The sequence below is a fragment of the Euprymna scolopes genome, chromosome 15, assembly GCF_053919585.1.
Source record: "Euprymna scolopes isolate OS-2025 chromosome 15, ASM5391958v1, whole genome shotgun sequence".
Taxonomy (NCBI): Eukaryota; Metazoa; Mollusca; class Cephalopoda; order Sepiida; family Sepiolidae; genus Euprymna; species Euprymna scolopes.
In genome coordinates this window covers 59,883,854-59,909,311 of record NC_136496.1, presented here as the reverse complement: position 1 = coordinate 59,909,311, position 25,458 = coordinate 59,883,854, and the positions used below count along the sequence as shown (strand labels likewise).

Below are 25,458 nucleotides of genomic sequence, written 5' to 3'. Positions count from 1 at the left end.
TTGGTGGTGCACTTGGTTGAGATGGGGCATTTCGGTTGCAATGATTGCAAGAGTTTCTGAGTTTGGTGATGTCATTGCTTATACCAGGCCAAAACACAGGTTTCTGCTCTTGATGTCGTGGATGAAATGGCTTGATGTACAGAGTGCAACGCTGTAAGCACATCTTTTCTCAGTAACGGTGGAACCACTATCCTGTCTTTGTATATAATGACACCAATAATGGTGGAAAGGTGGTTGCGGGACTGATGGTATTCTCTCAAGGAAGGCGCCAGATCATTTCGGATGTCTGACATTCCACTTTCAATTTGCTGTACTAGCTTGAACATGTCCTCGTCGCTGGCTGTTGCAGTTCTAATCTTGTCCCAGGAGATCCACTGCAATGATTTGACTGAAGACAAGGCTGATGAGTAGAATATGGCTTCACCACATTGTGAGTCGGTGTCTGGCTCTCTAGTCATAACATCCAAGGCTTTGTGCTGCAGTGTTGGGATGGTTTTTGGCACCTCACTTCGGCTGTAGCCATCAACAGAGGCTGTCATCAATGAGAACCATATTGTCAGGCCTTCCAACTGGGTGGCGAGATACAGTATCGGTAGCACGGTGTTTGGCACCAGGCACGTGTAGCATTGTGAACTTGTAACTTAGGGTCTTTTCCTTCAGATTGCGAAGTCTTGAATTGGGGAGGTCCACCAGTGATCTTTCCCCAATAAGCTTGATCAGGGGCTTGTGGTCTACTGCAATGATCAACTTGTCACATCCCAGAACAAAGTATCTTGCTTTCTCCAAGGCGTCAGCAACTGCAAGGGCTTCACCTTCGACGTGTGTGGGGCTGGTGAACCTGCTGCCAACAAGAGTTATCTTCCACCCATCTCTGCAACAGAAGGGCACAGTTTTGATGCATGTGCAATGTTTTTGGAACAGCCAAAATCTAATGCCATTCTTCGACCAGTCTGTAGCTAGGCAAGTTGGTTTGTTTTTGTCAAATATCTGGACACCATGTTTAATTTCACTGATGACTGCTTTTGACTCCTGAAAAAGACATTCCAGTGTGTCATCCCAGTTATCTGAATGCTTGCATCCTGTCAGTCATGCTGAAGGCGTATGATACTTGGTTTACAAGGCCAAACCATGATCTCATGTCCATGATGTTCTTCGATGAAGGAAAGTCTAAGATTGCTTCAAGGTAGTGACTACATGGTCACACGCTGTCTGGAGTAATTTCAAAGCCAGCAAACTCTCAGTGTCTTGAGCAAAGATGAATTTCTCCAGGTTCAAGATGATACCGTTCTTTCCACAAGTTTCCAGCCAGTTACAGGATTGAAGGAAACTGTTCTGGATACTGTTTGACCAAAGAAGAGCATCGTCAATGCACTTTGTTTTGTCAGGAATGTCGGCAAAGATTTCATCGAAGCGGTGGGTATAGCCATCCCCAGAGGCTATGTATCTTTGAGGTGCAGTTTTCTATCTGTGCCTGCCCCACGGTGTGATGAAGGTGGTGAGATGTTTGTCCTCTTCTCTAATAGGTACACTGTGATATCCGTTCCAGGCATCAAAGACAGTCTTTTTAGTGTGGCGTGGGACAGAGCGAGCCTGATTAAATGGGGACTGCATGTGGTGGGTCTCCCTCACTGCATGAGCGTTGAGTGCTTGGAAGCCTATGGTTCAACGCTGAGTGCCATTCTTCGTGCAGACCACTGTGATGTCACCAAGTGACCGGTTCTCCAACTGGGACGAGCTTGATAACGCCAAATTGAACATCATGATCTAGGCCTGCTTTCACTTCATCCTGCCAATGTAGTCGTACTGAGACAGGTGTGTGATGCACGACAGGTGTAGCTTTGGGGTCGACCATGATCCGCATCAGTGGGCCTGCCATATGAGGAAGTGGTTGATGCTGACATGTATTGAAGGTACTGGATTTGTACCTGTACTGTTGAAGTTTCTCTCAGTTAGCTTCAGTTGCAGGAAATGGTGGAGGGGGTGGTGATTCATGTTTGGGGCATTTACACTTGTCACTGTCTTTACATGAGGTGGACATAGTGCCCATCCCCTAAAAATGTGTTTTTTTTCCCCCCCGATGATTATCATAGATTACAGATTTTATAATCATATTAGCAGAAAAAAAAAATTGAACAAAACAAAACAGAATTTAATGGCTTTTAAGAAGAGGGGCTTACTTTCTTGTTATGACGTTCGGACAGTAAGTCAGGTAGCAATGGAGTAGAACATTATAATGAAAAAGTGAACCCCCTTAAGTTATCTATGATAATTGTCGGAAAAAAGTTTTAAAAAAGGTGTAAAACACATTTTTAGAGAGTGGGCACTCTCGTACAGGCCCGCCCCCCTCCTCCTTATAATTTTTTTTTTCAGCGAATTGGACACTTTACCAAAAAGGAAAAAAGTCAAGACATTTGAAAGGAGTGCTCAGTTTTTAATTATGTTATCTCCCATATTAGAAACACTCGACGAAAAAATTCGTTTCAAAATTTTTTTTTATATTCTTATAAAAAACTTTGAATTGAGAATTACTGAAACAAGATTGGTACTTGTGCATAGATGTTACCATGAATTTTACTTTCAATTGGGAATTAATACAACAGTATTTATGACCTGGTAGACCAAATGAAGACTTGAAAATAAAATCTTTTTTGGAGGTGGGGTATTCGGGTCTGTTTTAAATGAAACTAACTTGCACATCTCCATCCCCTCTAACATCTTTAAAATGTCTGGTTATTTTCCAATTTGTAATAAGGACTTTGACAGACACATGCACGGACTTAGTCTAGCACCCTCTCCATGACTAGGGAATCTAAACTAGAATCAGATGAGCAGGCCTTCATGGGCTTTAAACTAACTTTACAGCATAGTATTAGCTACTTATATTTTTTTTATCGCTCTCCCTCGACACAGGACTGTACTCTAATCAATCATGTCTCTGACAGCATAGATGTAGCATTCTCCCTTAACTCTAGCGCTCAAGATCAGTGTAGTATCTGTTCTTCAGATGCTGAACTTCAATTTCTTGTTCTGTCACTGGAGGATAAATCCTTTATGACTGAGACAATTTTTATTTTTGTTCCTTTTCTCCACATAAAAAAAACGACCCTGGTGTCTAACTCTGTCCCATGGGGAGGCATTGTAAATAGGAACTCTAGCGCCCAAATACATGTATTTGGTGACTTTAACGCCCACCATAATAATTGGCTTGGCTTCTAACTACACAGACACAGCTGGTAGCATCATCTATAACTTTTCTATATTCCATTCTTTGACACATAGTAACGTTCCCGACCCATCTCCTTGGTGTCAGGACCAGCAACCCTCACTTTTGGATCCATTTCTAAGAACAGTTCCTGAGGATTGTGTAACAAATGCCCATTGCCCACTTGAAAATGCCGATCATGTTGTGATAGACATCACTCTAAACTAGTGTTGGGACGATTCCTAATTTTTATACGATTCCGATTCCGATTCCAGGAAAATATTGATTAACGATTCCGATACCAAGTACGATTCCGATTCCGATTCCTAGGGAATTATTGTTTTGAAATATACCAGGTAGTTTTATACTTATGGTCAGTAGTTCCCAAATATGTTCCCTAACTTTGGAAGAGATATTTTATGTCTACACCAGTACACCGTCGTGTTTTGGTTTAAATAAAATTATTATATAATAAACTAAACGGAAAACTTAGCAAAATTTATTTTAGAGAAAATTTATTTTACTTAATTGGAATACAGAAAAAAAACTCAAAGAAAATAGAATTTATCCTTCAGAGAAAAAACAAATAAAATAGAATTTATATAACAGAACAAAAACAAGAAAATTAGAGAATAAATACACACGATTCATTATTTTGGTCCTCATAATTAACAGATTTAATGAATCAAATAAAAAAAATATAGCGGAAGAGAAAGAAAATATATACTAATTAAATATAAAAAATATAAATATTTAATTTAATAATTTATAAATGAACGTGCGTAATGAAAAAAAAAAACAATATACCATGTGACATGGCGCCGTAGATACAAAATAACCTTTCCAAAGTTAACGACCATATATGAGAAATACCATTAATCGAAAGTTTTTGTGTTTTATACCAAAAAGGTATGTATAGCGAAAAGTTACAATTAAAGGAATTTCAAAAACGATTTTTTGTTTGGCTATTGATAGTTGTATTTGTGACGGCAGTTCTTCAGACCTCCATAATTCACAAGGAGTAGTTAACACCTATTATTTTTTCTTACTTTTTCATTGCTTTTACACGTTGTTTCTAACGTGAAGAATAAGTTTAGCCAAACTAATTTTGAAATAGGGTATATCAAAGGAACACATATAAAAATGATACCACTATAAAAAACAAATGAAATACTAGATAAAATTGAGCAAACATAATTACCAAAATTACAGAAAACGATAAAAAAAAAATGAAGTTTGTTGAGTGAAATGAATTATTGAAAGAAAATTAATTGAACTAATAGAAATGTTAAATAAAAAAATGTCACATTTCAATATTTTTTTAATAATTAAATTCTCAGGGTTGTCGAAATTAAAAATTAAGTGATTTTTTTTATTAGACTTCTTTCGAAGCTTGTTACCTTGAAAAATACATTTAAAACCCTGTTTTTTAAATAAATTGAAAAATAAACGCAATTAAAAAAATTTAATTGATAATTGAAACTTTAAAAACATATTAAACATTAAAAAATTACTTATCTCACAAATTTACGTCCAATAAAGTAGATCCAGTCTTCATACAAGAATTCGGTTATAATAAATATATCTTTTCCAAACTTAAAAATTAAATCTTTTTTTTTTTTTTTTTTTTTTTTTGAGAGAGAGAGTGCTTTAAAATCGCCGGGGAGTGCCGCCTAAAATTTTAAAGAAGTAAATTTTAGGAGTTTAGTGCCTTTCAAAGACGGTTATCATAATTTATTATCATCATTTAATTTCCTTTTTTTCCTCCCTCCCACACCTTTCCACGTGGTTCAGTAGTTAACCAGTGCTCCTGTTGCTGTCAGTCAGCTATCTTTACCTAAGTTTTAATTTCTAGTTAAAAGAATTTTTCATGAATAGAATCAGCATTTTTAAAAATTATTTTTTAGTTGTATATATTGTATTTACTCTTTGAAGTTAAGGAGGGTTAAAAAAATTGGTGACACCTAGATGGTGACGTAGGCAAAAAAAAAAAAAGGACACTGCGATTTCGACCCTCACTAATAAAACTGCTCTGAGTGACTAGTTGGTAATTTTTTGTTCCTTTTCTTTTTTATTTTGCTCCTCCAATTTATTTGGATGCATCATAGTTAAATGTTTTAACATGTTGGTTGTGGTCATGTTAGATGGTTTTATTCCTCGCGATATTTTAATTTGACAGACTTTGCAAATGGCTTTCAACTCATCATCTTCATCAACTTCAAAAAGTTTCCATGCAAGACTTTTTTTGGACTTTGGCGTTGTGCGTTCTATCCCAACCATTATCAATGGACCAGAGGTCATCTAGTCAGTGTCAGACAGGGCCAAACTATTTGCAAAGAACTTTGCAGCTAATTCTACCCTATGCGACGAAGGCCATCAACTCCCCATATTTCCTCCTACAACACAGACCAAGCTAGGTAACATACAAATACCCGTGCATGAGGTCGCCAAGCTAATCAAGAACCTAGATTCTAGTAAGGCAACTGGCCCTGATGGCATCCCAATTATAGTGTTAAAAAAGCTTCAACCAGAACTTGCTCCCATACTTACGAAACTATTTAAGCGCTGCCTTAAGGAGAAGTGCTTTCCGACCCCCTGGAAGACCTCATCAGTTTGCCCTGTGTTTAAGAATTCAGGTGATAAGTCCTCTCCCTCTCAGTACAGACCAATAAGTCTCCTGTGTGTTATGAGTAAGTTGCTGGAATCCATATTAAATAGAGAAATAGTCAACCACCTCAGCAGGAATAACCTTCTTAGTGACACACAATATGGTTTCCGCTCTGCAAGATCTACCGCAGATGTGCTGACGGTTATATCCCACAGGATTAGTGAATCTCTTGACAAAGGCTTCCTTTCTAGGGCAATTGCTCTTGACATATCAAAGGCCTTCGACAAGGTATGGCATAAGGGTCTACTTCACAAGATTTCCAGCTAAGGTATAACTGGAAATGTGTTCTCTATCATTAAATCATTTCTCTCCGATAGGCTCATAAGAGTAGTGGTAGATGGACAAAAATCGGAGGCCTGCAATATAAATGCTGGAGTCCCTCAGGGGTCAATCCTGGGCCCAACTCTCTTCCTGCTCTACATCAATGACCTCCCTAAACACATACTTAAATCATTCGTTGACATCTATGCTGATGACACGACCATCTACGGCAACACATCAAAGGCTGTAAATGACAAAGTTCTCTCGGATTCTCTCTCCTCTGATCTCGAGCGCGTGGTTCAGTGGGGGAAGATGTGGCTGGTTACCTTTAATGCATCCAAAACCAAACTCCTATCCTTACATCATCAACGCTCTGATCCCCATCTGTCATCAATTGTGATGGATGGCTCTCGTCTGGGTGAGGCCCCGTGTTTTGACAAGCTTCTGGGTTTGACCTTTACTCCTGATCTGAAATGGAACACGTACATCAAGTCTGTTGCCAAGGTCGCTGGAAAGATGGTGGGATCCTTCTACCGCTCCAGAAGATATCTCACTACTGATGCAATTCTCTATCTATATAAAAGCCAAGTATGTCCAAGGATGGAATACTGTTGCCATATCTGGGCAGGAGCTGCCAAAAAGAGCCTATCATGCCTTGACAGAGTACAAAATAGTCTTCGTGGTTTAGTGGGGGATGCTCTTTTCTCTACCCTGCAACCTCTCTCCCACAGAAGAGACGTTGCGAGCCTATCCTTGTTTGATCATTATTTTCATGGCAGGTGCTCGTCTGAACTCCAATTCCTGGTCCCCCCTCGCCAATCTTTCACGAAAAACACCCGTCTAGCTGAATCTACTGTGAAAAATTTCCCCCACTCTATATTTGTGCCTAAATCAAAACGCGGATTCCATGAACAAAGCTTCTTTCTTGGAACTGCACACCTGTGGAACTCAGTTCCGTCTGCCTGCTTCCCTCCGGACTACAACTTGGATGTCTTCAAGTCCAATGTTAACAAATTCCTAATGAACCGCCCCCCTAATTAGACACTTCATCAAATCTCCACACTAACGTAATGTACTTGCAATAACCCTTATCCCTGAGTGGCTTCCGGGCCTTGATAAGTGGTGATCACTGTGTAAAAAAAAAAAAAAAAAAAAAAAAATCCGCTAAAAAAGACAAAAAGAAAAAAATATAAAGGGATGGGGCGGTAAATTGTACCAACCGGTAGTTAACAAAAAAAACTTATAGAATTTAATTTTTGAAACCAATGTATAAAAGTTTACATAATGAAATGCAAATATGCATTTTCTTTTGAATTTTTTTTTTTTTTTGGTTGACTGTTCAATTCACACATGGTTGATGCGGTTCAATATTGCTAAACTATAAGTCTTAAGTAAAATTCTATTCATAAATACTTTTTAAAATTAAATTATTTAATTAATCGTAAATATTATTTAGGCATAAAAATTAATTGATTACAAAACCTTTTAAAAAAATATATATTAATTTCTGTTTCGTTCGGCAAAAAACTGCGCAAAACACTTAATTTTCAATTTAAAATTCTAGAAAAAAGATTATATTATTCTGCTTTTAATATAATCAAATTCAGGGTTTTATCTTTCTGGAGAAAAAAATTTAAAAAATGGATTTTATTTCAATGAAATTAAAAAAAAAACTTGACTGAATTGAATTAATTACCCTTGAATTAACGAAGGGGTTATTTAATAACTTTAGGTTTGGAAGAGATAGGTATGGGGTCGATTTTTTGGAAACATCAAAAGAAGCCGACAACTGTCAAAACTTTGCGAAATAATACAACGTAATCAATTTCATTTTAGAGATATTTCTTTCAAAAGCCTTCTTTTAAAAAAAGAAAAAAAAAGTACATTGTTCTATTAAACCGTTTACTGTTTAAATAATTTGACTTTGCTCGTTTTATTTTAAGAAAATATAAGTTGAAAAAGCATTCAGTATTAGAAGATTTGTCAGTAAAAAAAACAATCGCCAAAAAGATAAGCGTTTTTTTATTTTTACTCGCAATGTAGAGCCCTGCATACTTCTTTTCAAGTTAACTCTTTTGTAGTTTTGATTACAATAGATCTGAATGAATGAACCTTGTAAGGGAGGGGCACTAAGCATTGCCCTGTTAATAATGAATTTCTTTGGTTTCTTTTTATAACATGCTACATTTCTCTCTTGCGGTTAGAAATATCAGGAATTTTTTTTCTTTTTTTCAACATCAGACTAAAAGAATCGTAATGAAGGAATCGGAAAATTAAGGTATTTTTTAACGATGCGATTCCGATTCCGATACCTCCCAAAATACACGATTCTTACGATTAACGATTCCGATTCCGATTAATCGTCCCACCACTACTTTAAACTCTCAACTCCAAGTTGAAGAGCCATTACTCACAATGACAAGGTACTTTAATAAGGCTGACTGCGATGCCATTAGAGATCACATCAGAGCTTCCCCATAGGCAAATATCATTCCTCTTCCTGCAGGACACTGTGCAAATAAGATCCCTGAATGGTTCAAAGCAGCAATTGAAGCAAATGTTCTCATACGTAAGTTCTATAGCAAACCCTACTCTCCCCAATTGTTTACTTCTACTTGCACGGCTGCCATTGCTCAGAGGCAACATGCATACCACAGACAGAATTATCTGACATAAGTCCAGTACAAGCAGACAAAAGATTATAGAACCAGAAGTAATTGTAAGAAAGAAGTAGCGACAGCTAAGAGAATATACTGAAACCACCAGGAAACGCATTGAAGCGCAGAAATTAGGAACTTGTGATTTCTAGAAAATCTACAACAGTGTAGTAAATCAGAGGCAATCAACAGATCCCTCACTATCCAACAATCATGCACAGTAACCGAGAAAGTTAACATACTTGTCCGTCAGTTGCCTCAAACTCTACATTAGACCTAGCAAACGATTTCCTCCATGATTTTCCTTTGCAGACAGAAACCATACTGGATGATCTGAAAATCACCCCTTCTCAAGTACATGATATCATAAAAACCCTAAACACTACCCGTGGACCTGATCTTATCCCAGCTGTGCTATTGAATAAATGCTCCACTGAGGTTGCTCCAATTCTCTCCAAACTTTTCAACAAATGCCTTAATGAATCTTTCTTCCCTGACTGTTGGAAAACTGCTTCTGTGGTACCAGTTTACAAGAATTCTGAAAGAACTGACTCATTAAATTATCGCTTCATTAGCCTCCCCCTTTTTTCACCAAAATATTTGAGTCCAAAATTAATCAAGCTCTAGTCCACCACCTTACAGTTGCTAAACTTCTGTCTGACCATCAATATGGACTTAGGCAAGCTCGTTCTACTGCAGATATCTTAACTGTAATCTCTGAACGTATATATCATGCACTGGATAAGGCAAGGGAGAGGAGGTCAGTAGCCCTAGATATATCTAAGGCTTTTGACAGGGTTTGGCATGATAGTCTTATTAAAATCATGAGTATGGTATTACTGGACGAATACTTAACATAATTAAATCCTTATTAAATATGAGAAGAATCCAGGTTGTCCTCAATGTTCATATTTCTAAACAATATAACATAAATGCTGGCACACTTCTGGTCGATCCTTGGACCTTTATTATTCCTGATATTTATAAATAATAAATGGGCACTATGCTTTATAACAGGAATGAGGGGAAAACAAATGAACACACATCCAAGGCAATGGTGGAAACCCTAGAGGAAGGCCTCCAACCTGTAGTGGAATGGGGTTAAAAATGGATGGTAATGTTTAATGCTGCCAAGACTAAGCTCGTTTCGTTTAATAATTGTAAGAAACCTTCTCAACCACCAAAGGCTATGGCTAAAGACACATTAACTGGAAAGTACTTTGTTAAAACTCCAAAACATTCACAGCGAGCATGAGTTGGAACAGATACATCGAGAGCATTGCCAAGACTGCTGCGAAGAAAGTTACTTACGCCTGAAAGTATCCTGTACCTCCACAAGGCTACCATTCGCCCATGTATGGAGTATTGTCACATTTGAGCTGGTCCATCTGCTACTAGTCTCTCCCTTTCTTAACCGGGTTCAAAAGAGTCGCCAACCTGATAGGTCATGAACTGTCATCTAAGCTTCAACCTCTGTCCCACCAACGAAATGCATTTTAATGGTGGATGCTCTGACGAATTACAAGCCCTTGTACCCCTTTGATGTAAATACTCGTGACAAGCAGCAAAGTCTTACACAGATCCCAAGATGTAAGAAAGTTTCTACTCTAATAGTTTCTTCCCCAGAACTGCTAGACTTTGGAATTCTGTACTGGGTTCTTGCTTCCCCAACTGTACTGACATACAGAAGTTCAAGTGTAATGTGAACAGACATCTTGCTGCTCAACTCCCTACATAGTATCCCTGCAACTTGTGTCCCTGAAAGTAGCTTCCTACATCAAAATGGCACTGTGCCTTGTTTGGGGTGAAAATGTAATAAAAAAATTTTTTTTTTAAATTGTTGCTGGCAAGTAGTTTTTATGATATAAAGATGTTCATTTTCCGATATTTTGCCCCTAAATTCATTGATTGCCATTTTGAATATTGTTGTTTACAAGTAAAACAAATCAATTTGGCATCCTCGTTTTTGAAAACCAGTCCAAGCAAATCTTTCATGCACGATGAACTCGTTTCTCTCCTTAATTTAAAGGCCTTTTGGCGCTCAATTGTCATGGTACATTTAAGACAATTTAACTTACTAAGGTAGAAGTTTCTTTCTTGATGTAATATCATCTTTCTAATCGGCAAAGAATGTTGATTTTGGGATTACATCTTTGACGGAATTATATGCCTCGTTTTCTATCAGAAGTTTGATTAAATGGATCCAAACCAAGAACTATTGAAAATCTTTACAGAAGATATTTTACCACTTTTTACGGAGTCTTAACTACTAGGCTTGACTGAGTAGCAAAATGACATGCATTAGAATTTTGTAATCGAAAAGAGATGACTGGCTTTAATCAACCAGGTAAGTATGCTTTTGATAGTTGTGTCTATTTTTTACTTTGCCAGAATTCTAATATATGAGAATAAAATTCTCACAATATACTCCACTTTTTTCTTTTACTAATAATAAAAAAACAAAAAACAAACGTTATTTGGTTTTCTCTTTGACTTTCGGTTTCTGTTGTACATTTGGTTGGATAATAAGACATGGTCAAATGGACATGAAAGCAATTAACATGGGGAAAAGGTAGGAGATGAAAATTATCATCAATCAGAAGGGACCATATCTTGCAACAGAAACCGAAAGTTATGAAGAACACGCAATCTTGAATATAACCACTTTATTTTACAGTTTATTCAAACAAAGTAAAACAAAAGGTTCCTTGTCATTAACTAGAAAATTATAAACTTATTGTGAGAATTTAATTCTCACATAGTTTAGAACTCCGGTAGAGCTAAGAATACGCCTCAAAAAGCACACTTACCTGGTTGATTAAGGCAAGTCGTCTCATCTTTTTGATTACAAAATTGTTGTCATTTTGCTACTCAGCCAGGCCTGGAAGTTAAGACTTAATAAGAAGTGGTAGAAAAAAATCTTCTGAGAAGATTATCATTAGTCCATGTCTTTAGGTCCATTTGAGCAATGTTCCAATAGAAAAAGGCAGAAAATTCTGTCAAAGAAGTAAACCAAAGTCCAAATATTTAGCTGATTAGAAAGGTATTATTTCAAGAAAAGAAAACTTAAAAGTAGGTTAAATTTTCTCAAAAGTAACATAATATTGGGTGCCAAATCCTTAAATTAAATAAGGAATTAAAAATGAGTCCCCATGCATGAAATATTTGCTCAGACTAAAGTTTTCAGTTTAAACATACCTGAGTTTGTAGGTTAAAATTCAAATCGACCAATGAGATAGGCTGTAATTAAAACAATGTGTTAATTCACTCAACCAATGAAGTGATGTGATTCAAGTCATGTAATTTCTTACACACTGCCAAAGAAGCAAAGAAAAAGTAATGGATATCCATTACTTTTCTCCAATTATTGAATACAAGGTAAATATGTATTAGACTGTCAATTAGGTGAGAAGTAAATAATTTGGGTGCTCACAAGGACTCTACTAACTATTATAGTTCCCTTTTTTAAAAAATAGATGTTTCTGTCTGCTATGATAAATGAATTTATTGCCAATAAACCTAGTTTTAACTAGATTACCAATATATTAACAAGAATCCTAACTTGAAACTGAGTTAAATAACCACTTAATAGATTCTGAAATTAAAAGCTTAGTGTAATACTTTTTCTGAACAATTCGGACAAATCCATTCCCTAGGAGTATCCTGCTGTTCCACCCAAACACAGTAAAAATGATACCACTGTCACAAGTGTCATCCATAGATGATCTGTCATCTACAATGGAACAAGTTGGAAAGAAGGGACCACCTTCCTCCATAAATTCTGCTGAAGACTATGCAGAAACGGCCTTTAAATCCAAGGGAAATAAATGTTTTAAAGAATGAACCTGTTTGCAATTGTCTGTTAATACATAGGTTAAGCGAACTTTGCCATCGTTCCCATTAATGAGGCTAAGTATCTTGCCAAGACTCTAAAAGAGTCAAGGTTTATTTGGAGATTTAATTAACAAAATTTCTCCTAACACCTGCGGATGATTGCCTGATATATTAGTATCAACCTCTCTCAAGGACAAGTAATCGTTATGCCATATCTTTTTGAAGTTTTCAATATACCTGTGTCTCAATTCCAGAGTTTGCAAAGTTTTGCTCTACTGGGGAGATCAGGACACAAATCGTCCGATTCATAATTATTGATCAACAAATGTAGATTATAACCAGTTTGTAAAAAAAAAAAAAAAAAAAAAAAAAAAAATGGTTAAAATTTCAAGACCTCCTTCAGAAGCAGTAATTTATGTAAGCAGTTGATCATTAATCACTTTTTCCACATCAGAAAGGATATTTAAGAAGTCAAAATAGTTAACTTCTTTTCTAGCTATTAATTTTTTCAAACATTGCTTGTTTTTATCATCTTCTCCTATGCATCTCCTTGCGAAGTCGGATAACAACGAATGGTGAGATGACTAAAGCTGAACTAAACTTTTCTTTGAATTTGTCCGAAATGAAGATTTTTGGATAACATGATGCCGGCTGCTAAGAAAGCCTTTGCATTGTCCAAATAAACATGCGTAGGAACACTAAACAGATTGAGGGTGCTTTATATGGTAACAAATTGAATTTTTACAATTATGGAAAATTTTCTTTACCGATTACCTCCCTTGGGAAATCCAGAAACCAGATAACTTCAACTTGGAAAGAGTTCAATTGGTTTGCAGATGGCAACAATTTAAATGTGCCTCTTTAATTACCAATTCAGTTAAACAATGTTTTCCTAAAAGCATAAAAAATTAACTACAAAGAGGTGGATGTTGGAATTTTGTATACGTCCTTTAGTTTGCAACAGACCATCCTTATCAATAAACAAACCAAGAACTAATACCCTTTGAGGCACAGCCCTTTTTGAAGGTTGGTTCAAATATTTCGGCTGGTAGGGATTTTTTCCCCTTTTGCATACAGGAAAAGAGCAACAATTTAGCTCTGTGGTTGGTATCTGTGTGTCTCACCTTATCACAGAATTGTAAAACTTTCTCCAGGACATTTATGGCTCTTGTTAATGATGAGAAATCAGACATAGTTGGTATCGTTCTCGTCAGTACAGGAATCATTAGAGAACATACGGGATATAATTTTTTTTGTGGGTGTCATCAAGACAAAGCAAGGGGGATAGGGGTCAGTTGATAAGTTGATTTAATCAATCAGGACCGTGTACCCAAAAATCTGGTCATATAAGTTCTCCAATTCATTTAGTCATTTTTCCATGTCCGCTACTCTCGACTCAATCATGGTCAGGGAGGAATTAACATTCGGCCATTTCACTGTGGTCGTAATACAGCACTTTTTAGCTTCCATTTTAGTAAATAAATCCTTCGAAGATTTCATTATGATTATTAGAACTGTCATGTAGGCTGAGAATGAATGTAAATTAGTGACAACAAAATTAACGTGAAATGGAAGAAAGGAAATTATAAAAGACCTTTGCTAAACAAGACCAGGCAATATCCACAAGATGGAACAGACAAGAAAAAATACAAAGAGAATAATACCTATTCCCCAGCCAATTCATATTTAAATAGGCAAGTCAATTAAATTAAAAATAGACAAAAATATTTTTTGTTTTAAATTATTTAAGAGAAAATAATCCCATTCTCTAAGAAGTATTCAAAATATAGGTTCGCAGTAAATGTTTTTAGAGAAGAGAAAAAAATCTCTATTTTAAAATGGTGCGAGCCACCATGCAGAGGAAAATAAATGCAAGGTAAACTTTAATCTTTAAACTTAAACTTTAAACTTGTTGAAAATTATAATTAAATTAACCACAGTAGGAATTTATATCTTTAATCTACAGCGACTGTTATAATTTTAAATATGGAAATTGCTTTTCTTTTATTAAAAACAAATTTTAAATTAAGTAAATATCATATTCATAATTAACTATTTCAAAATGGGGCAATAAGCACTTAATATGTATGATAATTTCTTTTTTTTATTAACGGCAATTTATAAAAGTAACTATCTTATTTTGCAACTTTAGGCAAAATTAAAACGAAACAAAATCCCGATCTTACAATTTTAAGCAACATCAAAATACAAAACCCCAAGTCCGCAATTTAAAAGGCAGATCTAAAGTAATTAAAATAATTTTACTATTTTAAGTCAAACTCGAAATAAGTAAAGTAATAATATTTGCAATTTAAAGTTTATAAGAATTTTATTCTCACATAGTTTAGAACTCTGAAAAATAGACTCCACATTGAAAAGCGCACTTACCTGGTTGATTAAGGCAGGTCGTATCATCTTCTCGATTGCAAAATTATGTTGCGTCATTTTGCTGCTGGTAGTTATTTTGTGAGCCTGTTAAGATTTCGTAAGAAGTGGTAGGGAAAAAATCTTTTAATTTAGTGTTTTTGCTATTTTAAAACGCTTATTTTCTTTATTTTCTTTTCTTTTTTTTTCTTTTTTTTCTTTTTTCTTTTCTTTTTTCTTTTCTTTCTTTTTTCTTTTCTTTCTTTTCTTTTTTCTTTCTTTCTTTTCTTTCTTTTTTCTTTTCTTTCTTTTTTCTTTTCTTTCTTTTTTCTTTTCTTTCTTTTTTCTTTTCTTTCTTTTTTCTTTTCTTTCTTTTTTCTTTTCTTTCTTTTTTCTTTTTTTTCTTTTCTTTTTTTTTTCTTTTCTTTTTTTTCTTTTCTTTCTTTTTTCTTTTCTTTTCTTTTTTTCTTTTTTCTTTCTTTTTTCTTTTTTCTTTTCTTTTTTCTTCTTTTTTCTTTTCTTTTTTCTTCTTTTTTCTTTTCTTTTTTTTTCTTTTCTTTTTTCTTTTTTTTCTTTTCTTTTTTCTTTTTTTCTTTTCTTTTTTCTTTTTTCTTTTTTTTCTTTTTTTCTTTTCTTTTTTCTTTTCTTTCTTTTTTCTTTTCTTTCTTTTTTCTTTTCTTTCTTTCTTTTCTTTCTTTCTTTCTTTTTTTTTTAAAAGTTTGAAACACAAGTAGTGGCTAGTTAACTTAGAACAAGTGCGCATGGCGGAAATTCTTCAGGGTTTAAATGTATTGTAATACTTTTATGGTGGTTGAAAAACATTTTTCGGGCATCATATTACTTATTTACTTGCCTCCCAATAAGGGCTGAGTTAGACACAAGGTTAGTTTTTAATGTAGAGAAGCATTTATGACGAAACGAAATGGTGAAATATAACAGTAAGTTAAAGAAAAAGATTCAAAGAAATTTCGAAACTCATTAAGATAAAGATTACATTTAAAGTAGTCAATAAAATTCTTGTACATCATATTAAATATGTTATGAAAAGTTCTATGACGTTTTTATAAATTTTTGAGAGCATTAATCTCACTTCAACCAAACAGTTCAACTTAAAAATGTAAGAGAATCGTAATGAAAGAATCGTAAATCTAAGGTATATTTTAACGATGCGATTTTGATACCCCCAAAATACACGAGTCTTACGATTAACAATTCCGATTTTGATTAATCGTCATACGACTAGTTGTAACCTAAGAACTCTATTCTTTCGATCTGACCAAACCAACAGGTTCTTGTTTTTCATACATCTCTCCGTTCAGTTCAGATTTAATGTTCCACATCTAAGACTCCCTTTAACACATCCATTGTGTCATTCTTGTATCATTTCTGTCTGTGCAACACATTTCCTCAGCTTTTACTGGCCAGGTTCCACTTCCATATATCATCATACACATGTCTAGTGATAATACTCTTCTCATTAGTCATGGTAAGATCTTTGAACTTATTCCCTCCACTCCCTAACACTTACAATCGCATTAGAACAAGCTCCTCCTCATACTCCAATATCAACAAGATAAAACTTCTGAACAACCTCAATAGTTTGCTCCCTAACTATACTTTCTTCATATAAAAGTTTTCCTGTCTTCCTACTTGCAATAATCTCTCAACCTAGCAGTATACCCAATGTTTATAAGTATGACAAAACAGTCGAGTTGCATTTAACTTCCTTTTCATGAACTGAGCAAGAGGGTTAGGTTTCTGAATTTTTAAGATGAGGATTAGATTTTCATATGATTTGAAATTGTTGAACTACAGTTTTCATCATCAATACAATTGCGAATGACTTAAAACCTTTATCCAGTCATATCTAACGGAATGAGATCATGCTACCCCCCCCCCCGTGAAGTAAATAAAGGGTTTTGTTCAACAAACATTACAATCACTGATCATCACTTTGATCTTGGTAACATTCACCTTCAGGCCTTTACTTTCCATAGCTTTTATTCAGAGTCTTTAACTTAACATGTGTGCCTTTTAATTATTTCACAGGCAAGCAGTAAATCAGCATTTAACACAGCATTTAAGAACCATGAATAGAAAACCTTCAGGATAATGCTTTGAGGATACAAATGAAAAGCAATGTATGTTGTTGTATAGAAAATTGTCACAAGTGTGAAAATTACTTGCTTCAAAAAACGCCCACATGCGTGTGCGCATCTTGTAGGGCTCAGCTGTTGAATAATAGCAGAAAAAAAATAAAAATAACGACACATTTGATCTCATTCTAAACGGTCGTGCAAACAAATGTGAATTCTCAACGTTTGTATAGAATCCCTCGCTGTGTGATCAGGATGACCACTTGTGTAGCAAGCAACTTTCTTAACCTCAACACGTGCCTTTGATTCTGAAGATCTTCATCAGATGGAAGCAATGGCCAATTCTGCAGAGATTTCATTGTCAGTCATGATGGCTCATGTCTGAATCAGCAGTTGTTCTGCATTTGTTTCCCTCCTGAATGAGGCATGTAGTAAATGTCTGACATGTTATGGTAGTACAGAAACGAATGCACATGTTAGCCAACATTCAGGCCAAGTGTCGTAGGTAAAGTTGTCACTGCCACTCTGACACTGCCATTTTAATAGCAAAATTGTCATTAAGTGTCATACGCTTAATTTTAACATAATTTTGAGCGTTTCTGTACATTACTTCAACATTCTATCTATCCTTACTGCCTCTTCATTATGCAAAAACCCACCAAACATCTCTATTAAGATTTCTCCAAATCCACAAAAACAAAATACATCTATTGTATTAGTATTAGGAGAAATATCGCATCAGTGGTAATTCATGCTGCCATGAAACAAAACTGCATTTTATTCAAACTTATCTGGCTTATTTGCTGCTCATTTCTTTTCTGGACTACTTTAAAAACCTGATCCATCAACTTGAAGTCTGTTAGTCAGTTCTTGTAGTTTTGTAGTAATATACAGCTGTTTTAATATCCTAGTCTTTTCGTACTACCACTTTCTAATCTAATTTCTCAAGTCTTGTGATTTATTGAAATTTGAGAAATGGTTTACATGCAGTCTTCAACATTTTTGTAACAATATTTGCAATCCTGCAACCTTACCTTTCTTCATCTTACAGCTTCCTATATTCTTACAGTTTGACTAGATACTGATTTGTAACTTGTATATTTTCTCGATTCCATGAAACTAAGTTCTCATAATGGTATTTCTAAGCACTCTTCTTATCCTATTCATTTGTTGCTAACCCCCATTGCCATTTTGAATGCACTTCTCTCCAACAATATCCATATTTGTTTTTGCTCTTAAGCAAGGCTGAATACTTCGTTCTTCTTGTCATTAATATCTAAAATCTAGCTTTCTCTGTCTCCATCTTGGCTTTGTACATTACGCCTCTTGCTGCTGCCTTTTCCATTGGATGCATATCCTTATTCACTTTACTCTATTGCTCCATCGTTTTTGCTTTTCCTTAATACACTTTTCAATTTCCCCATTACATTACCTTGTCACTCTGTCTTTTGTCCACCCACAAGTTTGGTCTGTTACCTCCATTTATTTACAATAAAAAGACCAATACTATCGATTCCCTTTTCATTTCCAATCCAAAGCAGCTTATATCTTGCATTATTTCCTCAAAAACATTCTGACAGATTTACCTTTCGGTGTTTCTTGGACGCTTAATAGGTTTTGAGCCAGTCTTTCAGCTGTCAGAAGCGACACACTAGCTTCCAACCTTATCTGGTCATCCCAATCATTTTTTTTGTGATCGTCCTCTCAATATTTCTTGAATTCAATCTCCTTGATATTTCTTTACATAGCTGGAGTATGTAAGAAACTTCTTCAAACCGTGTTCATTTTTTATATAATGTTGTATATGAATTTCTTATGCTTTTTTCTCATATTTGCATTTCTCCATCTAAGTTACAAATTTATTCCAAGTTGCATTTCATTTCAAAGATATTAAGCTCCCTTTCATGTTCTGCCTCATATTTCGTGTTTCACTTTCATATAGAAACAATAAATTGTAGTCTTAACTTCAGTCATTGATATGTTCGTCCTGGTTCATATCTTTTCTTTTAGAACTTCAAATGCAAAAGTTCCTAATTCTATTCTTTTGCTAATGTCAGATAAGGATACTGGAATCTAAAAATAAAGAAACAGAACTAAATGAGGTAAATTAAAAAAACAAAACTATGCATTTATAATTACATTTGACCTTTTATATAATTATCCAATTAATTGGAAAACAAAGATTGACTCTTTAAAATACACACAAAAAAAACATGGTTGAGTGGCATCTTTTTAAAGTGTACTTTACCAGACGTTTTATTTCTATTTTATGTATACTGATCTTTTAAAAAAGATTCTTTTCAATATCAATTTTTTTTAATGTCTGTATAATTCATATACCTCTAGTGATTGAAAAGACATCTGGAAGCAAGTATTTTTAATTAAAAGAAATAAGCTTGTCATTCAATTTTTCATCTTACAATTCTGCACTATAGGTACATCCAAAGAGCATCACATAATTAACCCGTTGCCCTATATATAACTTTAAGTTGATATTATTGTAAATTTTATACTATTTAAATGAAGTCTGAAATAAATCTTACCAAAAACGTCGTTTTATAACATTTTTATCACTTCTAATTCATTTGAAAGTATTTCATTTCCGAACAAAACGGTGGTATTTTGAGCACTTGAAGTGCTTTGGTTTTTAAATTATGACGAATGTAACAGAACCCCCTTGAAATCTGTGATTATCCAAAGTGTTTTATTTATATTGCTAATATAAATAGAAAATATTAATCTAGCGGAAAAATATATAAATATTTATATTTTTTAATTTTTATTAAATATAAGATTTGTAAATCTCAATCTAACAAAAGAAAATAGCAAAGATGTTACTTTTATTATTCATATTCTACATTTTTGATCGTACGTCGATATTGAATGTTTGCACAAAATGACGATACCACTAATTTTATGGCAAGCTTTGGAGGTCTCTAAATTCTCAATCTTTTTAGGAATAGGTCTCCAACAAAGTTTCATTACTTACGTCATCAATTCAGTTTCATTAAAGACTTCTGAGACTGGCGAACATTAATGAGTTTAATCGGACAAACTGAATGCCCCACCCCTTTTTCCAAAGAAACTCTTAATTTTCTTTTTACTCAAGTGTATGTTGGTTCAGTGTTTTTACACAATATGAATGTTTTTTTTTTTTTTTCTTTTTAGTGATGGTAAATAAAACTATAAAATAAATTCCAAATGAAAAGTTATAAAAGTAATGGGGTATCCAAAGAAATAACCTAAAAGACCTAATCTTTCTAAATTGATTGAAAAATAGTCGTTTAACAAGCAAGTATTTTGGTAAAAGTTGATTCGCTGGTTTCTGGTCAGAACTGCTTACATCATGACTGTAAGTCTGTGGGTACCAAATTCTAACATTCTCTCTCTCTCTCATGTTTGTGTGATTCACACACTGCTTTAAATTGCACCAGCCTCTTACTACTTCTGTAAAAGACCGCCTATTTACTTTTTTTTTTTCTAATATAATGCTGGGTATGGAGCAGTCAAACCAGCTGCCAACATTCTCCTGCTTTTTATTGAAACCAACCGAGAGCTCTTTTTAGTGTTCTTACTGTTCCCTTAAGTGCAATTGTCTGGATCTCTTTTGCACTTGGTTCACCAGGAATATTAGTTAGGTAGGACTTCAGGTTCTTCATAAGCCCTGTAGCATCTATAATAACTGGTATGATTGATACCTCCCTAACATTCCAGTTTTTTTTTTTTTTTTTTTTTTTTTTTTTCATATCCTACGTGAGACCTTCCGAATATTTCCTGTTGCGATTTATGTAGCAGACTAGATCACTGAACAGTCGATTGGCATTCAGACTGATATTAAATGAAACAACTTTTCTTTTACTCTGGTTTAAGGTCAAGGTCACTTACTTTCTCTCTCGGTATTAAAAATGGGTTTAATAATTTTATTCAAATCGCACCCCAGTTTTCAAATCATAAACTGCTTTGACTATTTTCAGTTTGTTACATAAATCACAATAAAAAATGCCCGTGTCGACAAGGGTTTTTTTTTATAAGAAGTCTCTTTAAATTTTTTTGTTTTTAATTAAAGAATTCTAGTACTTGGCAATTTAATATGTTAACATTTTGTCTGTGGTATTAACCTGACCCCCAAATTGCACTAATAGGAAAACACAAATGACCTAAACTGCATTGATGGAGAATAAGGTGAGCTGAATTCAAAACCATTGCTTTCATGTATGCTAAATAGCAGTTTTATTGAAAGTATGAACTCTTGACCTCTTTCCAGCTATTCATAGAATGTACCATTTACAAAAATTATGTTGACCTTAAATAAATATAACGGTGGATCTGATATTTAATCAAATAGACTAAAACTTCCAGATCCTCAGACTAGAATCAAAGTGTAGTGTCTGTTCTTCCTCTATTAAGAGAGAATAAATCTTTTGCAACTGAGTTAATTTTTATTTTTGTCCCATTTTTATGTATCTATTGGTGGTGGTGGGGGGGATGATCGATATCTCTAACATAAAAATTCATGCCTGCCTTCTATGCAAAAGATGTTGCTTGCATCTTTCTACTATATCGTTCTGTTCATGGTAGGTGCTCAACTGAGTCTTTATCCCTTAGACCCCTCCACAATATACCTATCACATTGTAAAACATTCACAGCAAGACTCCACTTGGCCACAACCACAGCAGAAAATTTTTCTCTCTGTGTACCAAAGACCAAGTGGAACTTTCATGAACAAAGTTTCTTTCCTAGAGCATCTCATCTGTAGAATAAAATACTGCAAAGCTGCTTCCCAGCTGACGACATATGAACAAATACTTGTTGAGCTGTCCTCCCAGATAAAACGTTATTTTCAAGAAATGTTTTGGCTGATTCACCAGTTGTTTGCAATCCTCACATCGTGGCGCTTATTATCCCAACTGATATCTTCATCTCTAATCCTCAACTGGCCTTTGGCCCTTGATAAGTGGTGACCCTTTAATAAAAAAATCAAAAACTTTGCCCACACAGAACAAGTAAATAGGATCAAACAGAAGGTTTAAGAGGGCTATCTGTTCTGGTCTTTTGAAGCCCATCCTTCGCCTTGCACACAATTTGAATCAATCTTGGACCTAATGTATCTGGTGTGGAATTAAATAACCAGAGCTCAAATGCTTCATTCAACTCCTCACCAAATGTCTACATGGGCGTTGCTTGTGTTTCTTTTTACATGACCAAACCTTATAATATGCACAATGCGGAATAATTGATTAGTCGATGCTTCTGCCTGAAACTATTGAACCAAAGTTGTATATCCATTTCTATGACACTGACATATTGATCAGAAATGTGACCAGTTTCAAACTGTCTATGCTTATTAAGACAAGATTAAAAGACGCATTCTGCATGGACTTTAAAATATTGCTCTTGCAAAGATGTAGTTGTGTCTGAATTTTGCATAACTCTGTTTAAAATATTAAGAAATCGGTAAACAACAATTCATTTTAAATGAAATCTATCAAACCTACAAAATAGAAAATCTGGCTGAATTTCGAAAGAACACCTTTTGCCAAACTGTAGAACTGAATACAAACGCTTCAAATAAGAAACGAAATGACCATTTCATCTTTTACTGAATCACTTCAATCAAAATTAAGCCTTTGCTTATTCACTGTTTGCAGAAATATATATGCTCCGATTTTACGGGTTGAGCATTCTGGTAAGTAAGATCAACGGTTCCATTATTGATAATGCATAGCTCTTTGTAGATTGATATAGGCTTTAAGATTTTACATTTATAGCTTGGACCAATAGTTTAAATTTGAGTGTTAAAATAGTTTTATTTCTATTTCTGCTTGAAGCACTCTCTTCTTTAGCCAGTACTTAATGAAAAACCATGATTCAGAAACGATCTTTCTGTGGATCACACACACACACACATATCCATATGTTTTTTATTAGACATCGGTATTTATTTAACTGCATAACTGCAACTTCTAACTTTGTTTATTAAATTCGTTCAGCAATTTTTTTTTATAAAGTTGAATTAATAAATCCTTTTTGTTAGACATAAGATTAAATACAAAACAAATAGCTACAACGTTATTAAACCCGTTCAGCATTTTTACCTTCGTTTAGAAGCTTTATTTATTTTGTTATTTATTTATTTACTTATTTATGTATTTTAGGGATATCTTGTATACATTTGTACTTCATAATAAAAATTGAAATTTCTTTATAATAGTTGATTTTTTTCTTGTTATGCGTCCATTTCACATCGGTCAATTTGGCTGTTTGTTCTCTTCATTACATTAGTTTGTCTAGTTAAGGGTTTCACTACAGCCAATTTGACGACACTTTAAAACTTGAAAGATAGGATGTCAAACGAAATTTGTATTGTAAACTTGTATAAAAAAAACTCTTTTCTAGGGGGGAAAAAAAAAAAATGTATATATAAAATCTTACTCTTAAAATCCAATGTGTCTTATCTATAAGCGTACATAACACACCCGCTCTTTAAAATTAAAATCCTATACACATTGTATTTAAAGAGTAAGGTATAGATTATATATTCCCCTAGACTGTTCAGCTCTACCCAGTAATGATCACCTTTTGTGCAATGTTGATAAGGATTTACAAGACCTGAAATATCTAATTTAATAATTTGGAATTTTCTTTTCTGAATTGAAAAACTACTCTGAACATGTTTATATTTCATCACTTTCTAAAATGTGTGTGTGTGTATGTATGTATGTATGTATGTATGTGTGTGTGTGTGTGTATATATATATATATATATATATATATATATATATATAGCACCCCGGGATACGGCATTAAAAATTAGCAACAAAATACAGTACATTACACATGTACATAATAAAATAACATAAATAACACCGTAAGGCGGGGCAAATACCATAACCAGGGTCCAGAAAAACATTGTATTCCATGTCGTAACCTTAAAAAAGTGTCTTAGGGCCACTGTATCCTGGGATTCTACTGTATATATGGGGGCTGGACTTAAAACAGCCCAATCCAACTTCACAGCCATGGTATTTTGTGATGATAGGTTGGCATCCAATCATATTCAAACTCTTTTTTCAATATTTCTCAGTACTAGGACTTGTACTGGAGTTTTGGTGCATATGATCAAAAAGCTTGTCCCAGATCACTGCTTGCCACTCTCTCATGTTTGTCAGATTCAAGTTGTTTGTCTCATCCATAAATCCCAAACAAGTCATGAATCCCAAACAAGTATACAATAAAAGACCCATTGCATTGCCTCGTTTTTTCAGTCGACTGGTAGTCAGGCTATTTTATATCCATATATTTTGATTCTCTTGTTTATTTCTCCTGCATTAGCAAGTGATTTTTAAACAGAACTAGCACGCTGCCTGTTGTTGCCTGGTTGTAGAATGTGCCAAAATATATTAAACTTTATGCAGATTATGTATTTATTATAGTCAATTCTCTATTGATTATTATAGCCAATATATAGCATTGATTTTATAGTATTTATTGTATCCAAAATATAGCAGTGATTTCAAAAATTAAAAAATTAAGTGCGATCAGCTATTATCGAATCCAAAATGTATAGCTCTCCAGCATTATTCATTAGCTTCTGAGCTAAGTTTATATACATATCAAAATAACATGGTTAAATATATAAATGTATATTTGTGCATATGAAGAGCTTACAAATTATGTCAAACCCTGCCAGCCAAGTTCTTTTTTTTCCAATTTTTGATCTGGTAGGTATTTTTCTGGCTAAAAGTCGAAGTGGTTTTGTTCCATTGGTCATATATCAAGTATGTAGATGAAAAATTGACAAAGTAGTTTGATGGAGAGCCTCTAGGATAGCTTTCCCCCAAATGCTATGCAAATATCTACAATGTAGATAACATACAATGAATAAAACTGCACAAATATGTGAAATAATCAGCTAATCGGCTAATAAGAATGCAGAAAAAAAAACGAACAATGAATTAATAAAAATTCTTTTGCCTTTTTTTTTTTTTTTAAAGAAATATGCAAATTAGTACACAAATCTGTGAAAGGTGATAACGTACATACGAGTGTGTGTGTGTGTTAGGTGATAACTTATGTACAAACATGTATGCGAATGATCTCCTTTTTAAGAGAAATGCCTTTGTTTTGTGGGGTCATAAAAATAACTTCACTTTTGATATACTATCTGCTCTATCCATCTTTGGATTATGGCTCCATCTAGGATATTGAGCACTTTAAGATCTTCAGAGCATTACTAAAACCAAATTTTCGCCCCCCCTCTCTCTCTCTAGAATTATTTAAGTAACCAGTGACCAAAAAATCAGACTTTTAGAGCGTTATTAAAAGCACTAAATATAATTAAGGATGCCCCCAGAGTATTACTAAACTGTCTCTAC

General features: G+C 34.3%; 2 protein-coding genes across 3 annotated transcripts in view; one reads left to right on the top strand and one right to left on the bottom strand.

Moving 5' to 3' along the window:
- Positions 1–25,458, top strand: part of LOC145293838 (uncharacterized) — a 398,476-nt gene that overhangs the window by 6,976 nt on the left and 366,042 nt on the right. The gene's annotated exons all lie outside the window — the stretch shown is intronic.
- On the bottom strand, positions 523–15,067 carry LOC145294179 (uncharacterized). Its single transcript, XM_080141286.1, has 2 exons — positions 15,011–15,067; positions 523–1,029 (listed from the first exon to the last, which is right to left on the bottom strand). The coding sequence occupies exons 1-2, from the start codon at positions 15,065–15,067 to the stop codon at positions 523–525; spliced, it is 564 nt and encodes a 187-aa protein (XP_079997412.1).

Excerpts from the sequence above, each read along its gene's own strand:
- LOC145294179 (XM_080141286.1), bottom strand. The coding sequence starts at position 15,067 with ATGACGCAACATAATTTTGCAATCGAGAAGATGATACGACCTGCCTTA. Across the intron at positions 1,030-15,010 it reads GACCTGCCTTAATCAACCAG|GAGTCAAAAGCAGTCATCAG; the intron begins GTAAGTGCGCTT and ends TGTCTTTTTCAG.